A 12979-nucleotide genomic window follows, 5' to 3' on the forward strand; every position below is an offset into this window, starting at 1 on the left:
AATCATTATACTCCAAGACCATTACAAAAACCCAAAATAAGGACAGTATTCAGTTGAGAACAAGTGCTCCGTGCATGTGTTCATGCAACAACATTGTGGTGTGAAGCCAGTATAACTTCAGGGGATGGAAATCTGGTCATTCCTGCTCAAGTAGTAAAAAAGTGCGAGAAGTGAAAATAACACTTTGTGAGTCTTTAGAAAAGAAAGTGGAATCTTTACGCACCTTTCCTCTTCTCCTTCCAGGAGTTTTCGGTAAGCACTAATCTCCATGTCCAGTGCTAATTTAACATCAAGCAGTTCTTGGTACTCCGTAAGCTGAAGCTGCATCTGGTCCCTCATGTCAGTCATTTCCTTCTCCTTTGCATCCAGCATCTTCCTAAACTTCTCCCGCTCACCAGCCATCATTTCCTCCAGTTCCCGAATGCGATCTTCTGCTGCACTGGCCTAGGCACACAGCACAAGAAAAAGTCCACCTGGCATCCATACAGGTCCACTCAAAAAGTTAAAACCCTTCTCTGTTCCAAATGAACATAACAAAGATTTCTCCATGTAAAATTCAGAAAATATGAAGGGTCAGAAATGTTAATACATTCACACAAAACAGCTGTGTGTTTGAGATGAAAGCCAATTTAGTCCCTTTACCTGTTTCTGAAGACCAGAAAGCTGGTAGCTGAGAGCTTCTATCCTCATGCGAGCCTCCTTCAGCTCCTCTCGAGCTGCACCAGCAGCTTTGTCATTTTGGTCAGAGGACAATTTGGCATTCTCCAGCTGGAAAGTAAGTTTTATACAGCTCACTTGTACTGAGTTACAAATCTTGCAATATCCTTTTAGTAAAAAAGTAGCAACTATTTAATTTTAAAAAAATTTAAATGGTCTGGTAAGTTTAGGATAGGAACTGCATAACATTAAGGAATGCCCTAAGGACCAAAAGAAAATCTATTTCTATAGGATTTGCTTATGCTGTTAAAAAATTACTCTATTAGCCCTTCCATTATAAAAGCAACCTTAGTTTCCAAAAAATTGACCACATGCTCTGCTTGCTTGTCCTAAGGCAAATCACACTGGGTGACAGCAAAGTCTGCCCATCTACTTCATGTCCTAGTCAAACAGTCCCCTGGATGCCCAGAGACTAATTCAATAAAATATTCCATGGGTATTATGTCTCTGCCTGCTATGTGCAACTCAGGAACTTCCTCAATCAGAGACAATATTTTGCTGCTTACTATCTCTCAGTGGATTTCTCAGGCAGTAATTTGTCTCTGGTTTTTGAATTTTTGGGGCAATGACTTTAGCTCTATGTTAGAGAACAATACTTTTTGTTTCTTCTCAGTCTGGGCATTCTCACTGGACATTTACTGTCCCTGCTCCTACTGAAAAAACAATAAACAATCATTCCTCATTCACCTTGCTATTTATCCTTTATCAGACATCCAATGTATCTTTCACTTCTCTCAATGCATGTCTTTACCAGATGAAGTTTTTTTTAAAATATTCTCATGCATGACTTGTTTCCCACTCTAAATTGTCTGTCAGTCTGTTCTGTATTAGTCTGTGGTACCTTTGCAAGAAACAATAAAACTACCTGTGGCACTCCAGATGACATCCTGTCCCTGAGGCAAAACAATGGGTTTGGTTTTCTTCTCTTTCCTTAATAGTTGCCAATATGCATTTTGTTTCTAATTTTTTTGTTAAATTCACCTAGCGAACAAGCTTAATTTCTAGTGGTTAATTTTAACCAAAACAGAGATAGCAAAACCAGAACTCTTACAAGGTAAGTTTCATGAAAGCAGAGAGCTAGAAAATGCATCTTTTGCATGCCTTAGAGCTGAACTTCAACAATTTTGCCACACCATGGAATCCACTCAAAAACTAAACCAATCCAATTGTAAGAACAGTTAGAGGCAGAAGATGTTCTTTAGTCACACAGCACAAAGGTTTATAAAATCAATCTTCATTAGCTCTGCTGTTCACTAGCTTCTGAGCAGCAAAAACAGAGCCTTCTTTAGGCTACGGATTTTGAAGGAACTTCAACTACACACTCCATTACTTCTTGTAAAGTTTAAAATTAAAAAACATTTGAAGTCTAACAGCCATTCACTACCTTATAGTCATGCTGGCATAGTGCCACATACTCATACTTAGCATTTCTATCACTTATTATCACAGATCATTATGATCTTTCTTAGAAGTCCTTTTTAAGTATTCAGAAGTCGCAATAAGGTCTTACTGGAGAGTTTTCTTATCCAGACTGAACACCCCACCTATCTCAGCTCTCTCCCTAAGAGGTGGAGTCCTTGGATCACCCTTGTGGCCTCCTCTGGACTTTCTCCAGCTGCTCCACATTTGTCCTGTGCAAGAAGTGAGCTTTTACCCAAGACCAGCTCATCCTGGAGCTGCTCAGTAGCTAAACCTAATTATTTTATTTGACATCATATTCGTCCCAGCTTTGGCTCTCTAAGAGGTACACATCTTTGTTCAGAAATCACAGAATGAAGTTGACAGCTAAACCCCTTTCCCTCCATATTCCAACTTCATCCATAACAACCACCTTTATGGAGGGAAAAAACAGCATAATTTCCTCATTCCCCTGTTCAAAGCTTGTCACTTTTTCATTCTCTTAATCTGTATATTCCATCCTTTTTTAAAAATCAGTTTTCTACTAAGCATCTTCTATCCTGTATCTCCCTCAGACTATGACAAGTCAATCCAAATAGCTCCTTGTATAAAGTATTACATATTCCAGAGTTCTGGGAATAATTCCAACCCTGCCAACTGTGTTGGGGGTTTTAATTTTAATTTTAGGGTTCTAGTATCTATATACTATAGATATACTCTATATATATATGTATATATATATGTACACTATATTATCTATAGTGTTGCTGCCATAAGTAATAGTTAAATATTTGTAGATCAGTGTTTCTCAAACCAAATCATCAACCCAAAGAATTCAAAGGGAGTTTCAGTGAAGGGTGAGGGACAACAATGTTAGCAGTACCATCACTCTTCCAGCACAAGAGAACAAAAAGTGGCTGTAACTATTGACAAGTATTTTCAATAGACAGAATTGCCAGGATGGGGTTCTGAGCAACCTGGTCTAGTTTAAAGAAGTTCCTGTTCAAGGCAGGGGGTTGGACTAGATGGCTTTTAAAGGTCCCTTCCAGTCCAAACCACTCTACAAGTCTATGATTTCCAAATTATATACCACGGTTTTCATCACCAGAGCTGGTCAAGAAAGGTCTGGTATCTTGCCTGAAGTTTCCCTGTCACCAAAGAAATCACAGCTACATCTAGTCATTTTCCAGTCCAGAACTAACCTAGATCATTGAAATGTAGCTAGGCTTAGATATATTTAAAAGTGTATTGGCATGATTAAGAACACTGCAAAGACTACAGTAAGAGCAAAGTGACAATGCACTCTTAGATAAGAAGCCCCTTCCAGTGTGTCTGTATTAGTTTGCAAACTCACTGCATCGAAGCAAAGGCCCATACCGAGACACACCCACTTCCAAGCCCTCCAATCTCCCCCTTCAGCTTCTTATGCACAATGCATTGGACATATTGCAATTCTTCTCTACCCTCTCCATTTGTGAAGAAAAACTGAATCTACTGAAGTAAGAAAAGAACCCTTAGAGCAGAAGATGTTGTCTAATCAGCTACTGCATGACATCCATTGTTCCCACTGTGTCTTCTGCAAAGACCAACAATAACTCCACGTGTTTTCTCACTAACTGACCTCTCTTGGCTAAAGCTATTGCTTGCCATTACCTTTGGCTATAACTCCCTGGAAATGGACCTGCACACAAGTCCCAGGGAAGGCATTTGAACATTGGGACAAAACTTCCTCAAATTATAGCTACTCATCTCCTTAAGAGCCATAGAGCTGGTAGAAGTGTTTTTTATCTCACAAACTGGGCTTCCAGTCTGACAGCGCTATGGACAGCAGTTGTTACCTTAGCCTGATAGGTCTGCTCCAGCTCCATCTTATACAGTTTGACTTGTTCATCATGTTGATTTCGCAGATCCTCCAGAGCCTGAGTCATTTTGGATTCATACTCCTGTTGGCGGCTTGTGTCCACCTCAATCAAACGATGTTCATGTCGTTTTCTTGTTTCCCTTATTTCCTACACATACACAAAAGAAGAGGGTCAAATTCCCACACTAAGGTAACACAGTACAAGCAGTTACATTCTGACAACAATTAACTACTGCAGTACTATTTAGTATAATGGAGCTACAGTACTACAGGCATTTAAGCCTGGGATTTGCTGCATGCACTAACAGATTCAAGTTACTGTTCTCATTTGTCAAGATGTAATTCTTAGAAGTGATCCAACTTAAAACCAGCTTCAAAAATAGCCATATACTGTCTAAGGAGCTGTTTTATGCTACAAAAGTCAAAATGGGTAGAAGAGTGGTGAAAAAGCATCCATTTTTACATAGCAGAGAGATTCCATATGCTGCACTACAAACCCTGTCCTTCTCAATATACATCCTGACATTACAATAGCAGTCTGCAAGGAGTCAGATGAAAATTACCACCTTTTATGAACATTATATATATATAAAAAAAAATTATAGAAAAAACCTGCATCTTCAAATTTCAGTCTTAAGTACATGCAGATCTCATCTATATTCCATATACTTGATGACCCCTTCTTACTAGATTTTGATTAGAATATTAATAAAACAGCAACCCAAGCAATCCTGAAGACATAATCTTTTATGATCAGAGTTTGTGCTACGAAATTTTCATTTTTAGAAAAGTACAAGTTTACTGTTCTTAAGAACACTGGTTGCAAACTAGTAAGGTAAGGCTTACTTCATGCACTTATTCATACAGACCTGGCCAGGTCTGAATGTGCAGTACGAGAAAAACAGTTTCTTTCTTCAGGGCAGGACAACCAACCAATGAGTGGTTCTCAGTACTGGGAGGAGGCCTGAAGTTAGCAGCAGGGCCATGAGGAACAACAACAAGTGAGGCAAGGCTCAATTTTGCTAGACTAGAGTCACAGCAAGCTAACGCATATATTCAAACCAGCTTTACTAGTTGTTTTGTAAAAATGCTCTACATCTAAAATAAAGTAAAAATAGATCCCCAGAAACATGTCCTTTTACTAACAGCAATGTGCTATGAAGTGATATGGAAGAAGCTTTTCTTTCTGTGGTTAATTTTTACACCAAGAAAACTAGCAAGCAGCAGTCTCTCAGTATCTGTAAGCAATGACAGCCCAGAAGCTGAAGGAATGTCTTGGGGGACTACAAAGGATTAGGTGAAGGGCTGAGTGGATCCAGCAGTTCAACACCGCCAGAATAAGTAGGCCTAACTTGCCACACTCCCAGTCACAATGTCTCAGTTCTAATGGAGACTTGGACCTTTCAGTGAACCAAATCCATCCACTAACGCAAAGGAAATCAATTTCTTTATTGCTTCATGTGTTGAATTGGTGCATACAAGAATCAAAGAGCTTCAGCGATGGCTAAAGAACACTCACCCTTAAGCACAGCAAGCTTTAAGATTAGCTTCTGCTGTCTCATTTAGCTTTACCTTCAGTCAATAGCAACACATTCTCCCCAAGAAGAAAATTTATTTTAAGGTCCTACAACCAAACAAGGATCTGTCACTGCAGTCAGTATAGCAATGCAACTGCTCCAGGGCATGGAAGTGAGAACAATGGTTAGTACATCTCAGGGGGACCTCCCTGGCTGTTTTTGTTGCCCTTCTCCAGCCCCTGTCCCACATCCTTAGCCACACAGCCCTGTCCCCTCCTTTAAACCAGTCTGAGCACTCATTTGGATTCTGTGGTGAAACAACTCAGCCACTAAGCAGTCAAAAATAAAACTCAACCAAAAAACTTTAGTATTTTTCTAGTTAATCTGGTTGAAATGGTTAGGTGACTGGTGAGCCAAGCATCACACCTGGAGCAGGTGAGATGAACAGCAGAAACATGTGGCAACTACTGAGCAGCCACTCACTGAATGAGCTTGCAGAACTAACAGAGATGGAATAAAAAGACATAACACTTTTCATCTGGTATGGAGAGAAAATCATGCTTCCCTTTCCCAATTCCCACTATTACAAAAGTTTTGGTCTTCACTAGAGCCATTCACTTAACAGGCAGAAAAATACCTATGCAATAAGCAAGGCAGTTGCATACCGTTCTAGTCAATAAAATCAGGTTATCATCAGGTCCAGCAACAAAAGCTGGTTTAAGTAAAGAGCAGGGCCATGCAACCAGGTCCAGAGAGAGGAAACAAGAAGAAACTTTTCCCTTTCCCATATCAGCACTCTATGAATTCACCTGCCCATGGAAAAATACTCTGGTCACCTAGCTTTCATACTGACTCCACCACTGATTTACCATGTAAAAATATGTAAAACCTTTACCTATTTTATTACTCAACCCATTCATAGGAAAGGTAATACAGATTTTCTCTACCTGGACTAGTTAGTAGTTGCTCATAGTCAATTTGATTAAAAGCTACATTTACTTTGGACAGTGGTAAGATTACTAGATTGATAATACCTCCTCAAACACATTCTTCCTGAAATCCAGATCTTCTTGCAAACTCTGGCACCGATTTTCCAGGTCCACACGCATAAGTGTTTCCTTCTCCAACTGCTTCTTTGCCACAGCATGACCATCTTCAGCCTAATAAGGAATTTTAAAGATAATTTTGTCTGGATTCCTATCTTTCATCCATAAACCTTTTGTGGTCTTCATCTGATGTCTTTGGACCAGTTACTCACAATAACAAATCTAATGTTAAGCCACTGATTTAAAGAAAGCTAGCCCACACCATCACCAGAAAGAACGCAATAAATAAACAAAGGCCCAAAAAAAAACCCAAACAAAAACCCAAACAAACAAACAATAACAACAAAACAACATAAAAAACCATGTGTGTGTGTGTGTTAATTGATACTTAAACAAAACTTATATGTTTGCATACCAACTATTTAAAATGTAGGATTAGTTCAATACATTCTGATACAGGAGCCAAGGATTATTAATTCCTCAAGCACAATATGTTGCACTTTCTTTTTCTTGCTAGCATGGTCCCACTGGGTACTCCAGCACAAGTGTAAAATTATGCAGGACCTTACAAAGGACAACATTTAATAACCCAGTATCCCATGAATATAGAAACATCAGAAATCTTTAAATAAAAGCTTCTGAGCAAAATGTGTAAAACACTGTGTTGCTTTGGTTGTTTTACAGAGATTTCTTAAAATTTATTTTTGTATCAAAGAGGGCCATCCAAAGGTTCAGCAGTAAGCAAGGTGGATCATTGATGTTCAGACTATAAACTAACTGCAAAGAAAAAAGGGAATTTACGCTACACAGACTGTCCTGTGCTGAAGCAAGAGAGCATTGCCTATCATACCTTAGCAAGCTGGGCACGCAGATCAGCCACCTCTGCTTCCAGACTGCGTTTCTCGTTCAGGACAGTATTGAGTTCTGCTTCACTTCTATGGAAAAGAACTTCCAGATCCTTGATGCGCCCCTGAGCCACAGACAAATCTGCATCTTTCTTCTTGTAGCTGGAAAAACAAAAGTACATTATACTTATACACGGGTTCACACCCATCCTGAGCATGTCCTGGTTACAGCCACAGGTATTTTGTTATCAGACACCTTTTATCAAGCCTAGCTCACCACTATATGGCTCTTGCAGTAACCTGCAAATACTGCTGATCATTGACCTGGAACACCCACAAAATGTGCAGCCAGTACCATGTTCTGTAAATGCATAGCAGAGTAAAAACTATGTCATGGACAGACAAGGGAAAAACAAGAAGGCAACTCTGGCAGCTAAGAAATGGTAATACCTAACCCCAAACATACACACAAGGTGTAAACAGTACTTTTTCATCTGGCAGCTACACAGATGGTATCTTTTACTTTGGAGTACAGCCCATGAAGCAAAGTACATGCAATGGCCAAAGAGGACTGAGCATCCCCATGGTTTAATATCTCATGTGGTCAAGCCTACTCCTCATGATGCATTCCTACAAAAAATAGTAAAATAAAATAATCCACTGTGGAAATGGGGTCACCTTTCAGGAATAAACCAGTATTTCTTCAGCAGTATTTATTTCGAACAAAGCACATCCAAGTGTTTCAAATATCATTATTTGAGCTGTTATATCCAACTTGCAGATATGATCAAGGTAATCTTCCTTCTTCTCACCAAATAATTTATCAGTCTTTTCATCTAACATAGTGACTTTCTGCAGCTTTTCTCAGCATGTATCATTATGTTTTTAAAAATCTGTTCTGCTATGTGCTGTAATCCTTCCTTGTTGCTGCTTAAGCTCACTGTTCTGGCCTTACACCACATGAGATGGAGGAAACAGAAATTTTTTTTTTTCACTTAAGTCATTGCAGACAATTTTTCTCCTTTCCTTTCCTCAAACTTTGAACCTATAGATCGGTAGTTTGCACCTGTGGTCCATAAGCTGCTTTTTAGGGCCCACAGAAATAATTTTGAAGAGTATTCCTACTGCATATAGGCTTTTAAAAGCTCTGTGCTCCATCTGCAACTCCAAACATGGAAAAAAAATCCATTATGTTTGCAAAGAGAAAAAAAAAAGGTGAAAAACACTGTTCTAGATTATACAAACCTTGCTGCAAAGCCCAAATCCTGAAGCCTGGCTCCCAAACTCCTCATCACTTGTACTGTTGTCTTGAACTTATGGTTTGCCTGAATTGGCCAGAATTATTTTACAAAAATCCTCCATTATGGGGTATTGGTGTGCCCTACATACAATATTTCTTTACATAGTACCGCATAATGTGCATTTTTTAATAAGTTAACATCTTTATGATGCAATCAGCTTTTCTCTCTGCATTTCATGGTGTAGATCCTGGAATTTATTTTCATTTAAGTGTAACCAATTTTTCTTCTCATTGGTCCAATCTGTCACTGTGAATTCTGTTCTGCAACATACGTGCAGTGTCTTCAAACTCAGCAGCTTGCTGGAGGCACAGACAAAACGTGGCTTCTACTTAGAAGACAGTTATTTAGCAGTAATCAGAAAGTCACAAGTGCAGTGTTACATGTTGTGAAACAAGCCACTGTGCCTGTGTCACAAGCAATCAGACATGGGAGCCTTCTGCCTGTGCAGGACCCAAAGGACAAGCGCCACTTCACTCTTAGCTTCAACAGAAGAAGCCAGACAGCAAGTAAGTGCTTCCAGGGATGGGAATGAATAGAGCTGTTTGATGCAAAGCTTGACAAGGAACCATAGAGAATTCCTGACAATGATAAGTAACTTTGGCCCCCTCAAGGACACTGACAATATTGCAAGCCATTTTAATTTTTATTTTTCACTTATAATTTCAGCCTGGTTTATTGCCTTCATGTAAAAATGTGACAGAGGTTTTACAAAGGTACAACTGCTTTGGAGGTCTATGAGATTTAAAAAAGTTCCTAGAAGCAGTCAATGCACCTGATAGATGTGTCAATGCCTCCAAGGAACACCAAGTTAGGGTAACTCTCAAGAGCTCTTTTTTTCCAGAAAGAGCCAAGTTTGCTCAAGGGAAATATTTTGGTGACCACAGAATCACAGCATTGTTTGGGTTGGAAGGGACCTTAAAGCCCATCTCATTCCACCCTCATCATACTCCAAGCCCAATCCAACCTAGACTTGAACACTTCCAGGGATGGGACAGCCACAAGTGCTCTGGGCAACCCATGACAAGCCTTCACCACCCTCACAGGGAAGAATTTATTCCTCATATCAAATCTAAACCTACTGTCTTTCAGTCTGAAGCCACACCCTGTTGTCCTCTCCCCACATGCAGGGTAAATAGCAGGCAGAGGAAGCCACAACATGACATTCATCCCTCTCATAGCTGGGAGTGTGCACCTCCAGCAGAAGACTGCTAAAACATGCAGAATGATGGCACCTGACAGATACTGATCTTCAGACCTGGCTTGACTTAGGAAGAAGTGATACTGGTAAAGATATGAACAGACACTTCATGAACACCAGGACAGAAGACTTTCCTTAAACATGCCATCAGAGTTACTTCTGCTATCAATGAATGGCCCTTATTCACTTCACCAGATCTGGTTCAAGAGTCTTGTGAGAGGATGACGTTCTACCTAAGCAGATGTGTTGTGCACCTCACCAGTATGTTAATTGTTTCCATCCACATCTCTACTTATCCCCTCGCTCCAGTAGTCAAAAGTTTTGTCAAACAGCTGAAGATGAAAACAGTGGAAGCCATTACACAGCATATAGGATAGAGCCATTCATGCAACAGAATGATATGAGAATGGCTATTTTTACAATATTTTAATTCTAGATTTAAAAATATGTCTCATCTCCTGATACAAACATCTTCAAACTAAAAGTTAAGCTGTTCCTTACATCATATAAATGGTGTTTGAACATCCTAAAGATACTTAACTTTTTATCAAGTGAAACTACTCAACTGTTATATTGTGCTGTTAATTTTGCTCCCCATGGTGTTAATGGTTTGTTCCCCTCTCTCCTCTGTTGTGTTATTAGCTTAGCCCAATTTGTACCCTCCTACCCCATTTGTCAATCTACCCTGCCCCTTGTTCCTGAATCCTTTCTGTTTCTCCCCCATGGGCTCTGTCAGTCACTCAACTACACCTCCCAGCTTCTAGAAAGCTCGGGGAAGATCGTCAAGTGATAGGGCAGAGACAGAGGAAGTCCCTCCCCAAACCATCCTCATTGGTTCTCCCCAAGGTCCTTTGATCCTATCACGTTCCCCCCCCCCCCTTGTTTCTCAATGGTTTGCAGTCTGTCCCCTCCCCTTGTTTCTCCCCCGTATCTAAGATGCTGTCATTCCCTGCTTTGGGGGCTCTCCTGGGGCAGCACCCCTGAGGCTGGAGGTCTCTGTGAGGACTCAATAAACCTTGGACTTTGCCCTTCACAAGAGCCTGACTCCTGCCTCCTCCACAGTCGCTGCAGTCTCTTCTGATAAGCTACTTCTCTGATTCCCAGGATTCGGAGGGGTGTCCCCCTGCATGTCAGTGGTGTTGAGCTAGCCTGGGTGAATGGAGTGACAACGCCAAAAGGGACACCGTGACACCCAACTGCTTTATGAACCTAGTTATTGTCACTGTCGGACACAAAATTATTCACACAGATGCAGCTCAAGGTGTGGTGAAAGAATAATAATAGTTTGTTCTTTCAGTATTAATAGGTTTTCGACCACGACCAGGGATTGGATAGTCAGGTTACCACCTTCCCAACTGCACTCGCCATGAGAGATGTCCATCAAAAGGCATATCTTTAATGGAACGTATAAACACCTATGTTTATAGTTACTTTTGTGGGAATGTGGCTAGAACTTGTGAAAAAAAATATTGAAAGGCCTGATTCTCAGGGTGACAAGTTATGAACTTGGTTCAGTAGAAAAAAATTAACATTCATAAGTTGCATTCAAGGTACAAATAGTACAATACTTAAGGTACAAATAATACAAACAGTACAATTCATACATGGATGTATTGTAGATGTAAAATACACAGAATCACAGAATGGGTTGGGTTGGAAGGGACCTTAAATCTCATTTTGTTTCACCACTCCCATGGGCAGGGACACCTTCCATTAGACCAGGTTGGCTCCAAGCCCCATTCATCCTGATCTTGAACACTTCCACACAGATGGCGCAGCTACAGCTTCTCTCAAGGTAACCATTTCCAGTGGTTGGATATTATGTTCTTCCCCCAGAGGGTGCTGGGGCACTGAACAGGCTCCCCAGGGAATGATCACAGCCCCAAGGCTGCCAGAACTCAAGGAGAGTTTGGACAAGACTCTCAGGCATAGGGTGGGATTTTGGGGTGTCTGTGCAGGGCCAGGAGTTGACTTGATGGTTTTGTGGATCCATTCCAGCTCAGGATATTCCATGATTCTATGATTCAGTGCCTCACCACCCTCACATGGAAGAATTTCTTTCCAATATCCTATCTAATGCTGCCCTATGTCAGCATGAAGCCATTTACCCTTGTCATCCCACTACTGCCTTGTATAAAGTTCCTATCCCTCTCCTGAAGTCCCTTTAGGCACTTGAAGGTGCTCTGAGGTCTCTCTGAAGCTGTCTCTTCTCCAGATTAATGTCCCCAGCTTGCCCAGATTGCCTCTAGAGCAGAAGGGCTTCAGCCCTCAGAACACCAGAACATGTGGCCTCCTCTGGATTCACTCCAGTAGTTCCACATTCTTCTGATGTTGGATTCCCAGAACAGAACACAGTACTCCAGGTGGGCTTGAGGAGGCAAACTGCCTCCCTTGACCTGCTGGCCACACTTCTTTTGATGCAGCACAGGATATGGTCAGCTTTCAGGGCTGCAAGTGCACACTGTTGGCTCAAATTCAGTTTTTCATCCATTGATACTTCGTTGTCCTCAGGGCTGCTCTTGATCCATTCTCCACCCAGCCTTCGTCTGTGATGGGAATAACTCAACACATATGCAGAACCTTACACCTTGTTGAACTTCATAAGATTCCCACAGGCCCATTTCTCCAGCCTGTCCTGATCTCTTTAGATGGCATCCCTTTCCTTCAGGTCATCAACTGCACCACACATGTTTTGGTTGGTTGTTCTTTCTCGTTATAAGGAAGTGCCTCCTATCCCTAACCATCCTCATGCCCTGGTTTTACATTCAGTTTCCAGTGGGTACTCTGAAAGTCTTACAGAGATGATGAGCTGGTGGCTCCTGAGATAGCAGGAACCAACAGGGAAACAAAGAAGATGATACAGCCAACAGTCCATCTGTTTCTCTACACCAATGCATGCAGAGTGGGCAGAAAGAAGCCACTGTGCTACTGGAAAGCTGCAACCTAGTTGCTGGTGAAACTTGGTGGAATGAATCTCATGACTGGACTACAACTATCAACAGCACAGGCTGTCAAGAAGGGACAGGTGAGGAAGGAGGGGTGGAAGGGTTGCCCTCCCCAACAAGTAGATTGAATGTGAAGGGCTGTCTCTAAAGA

At 41.0% G+C, this 12979-nt stretch overlaps 1 protein-coding gene across 1 annotated transcript in view; it reads right to left on the reverse strand.

Moving 5' to 3' along the window:
• LMNB2 (lamin B2) overlaps positions 1-12979 on the reverse strand; it is a 38665-nt gene that overhangs the window by 11088 nt on the left and 14598 nt on the right. The window contains exons 3-7 of the mRNA XM_005531370.3: positions 7390-7546; positions 6528-6653; positions 3954-4124; positions 643-768; positions 224-444 (exon numbers count right to left, since the gene is read on the reverse strand). Coding sequence (XP_005531427.1) covers positions 224-444; positions 643-768; positions 3954-4124; positions 6528-6653; positions 7390-7546 — 801 coding nt within the window. The remainder of the gene's footprint in view (positions 1-223; positions 445-642; positions 769-3953; positions 4125-6527; positions 6654-7389; positions 7547-12979) is intronic.

This window comes from Pseudopodoces humilis, chromosome 28, assembly GCF_049639895.1.
Source record: "Pseudopodoces humilis isolate 2021_Gansu_Grassland_sample_001 chromosome 28, ASM4963989v1, whole genome shotgun sequence".
Lineage (NCBI taxonomy): Eukaryota > Metazoa > Chordata > Aves > Passeriformes > Paridae > Pseudopodoces > Pseudopodoces humilis.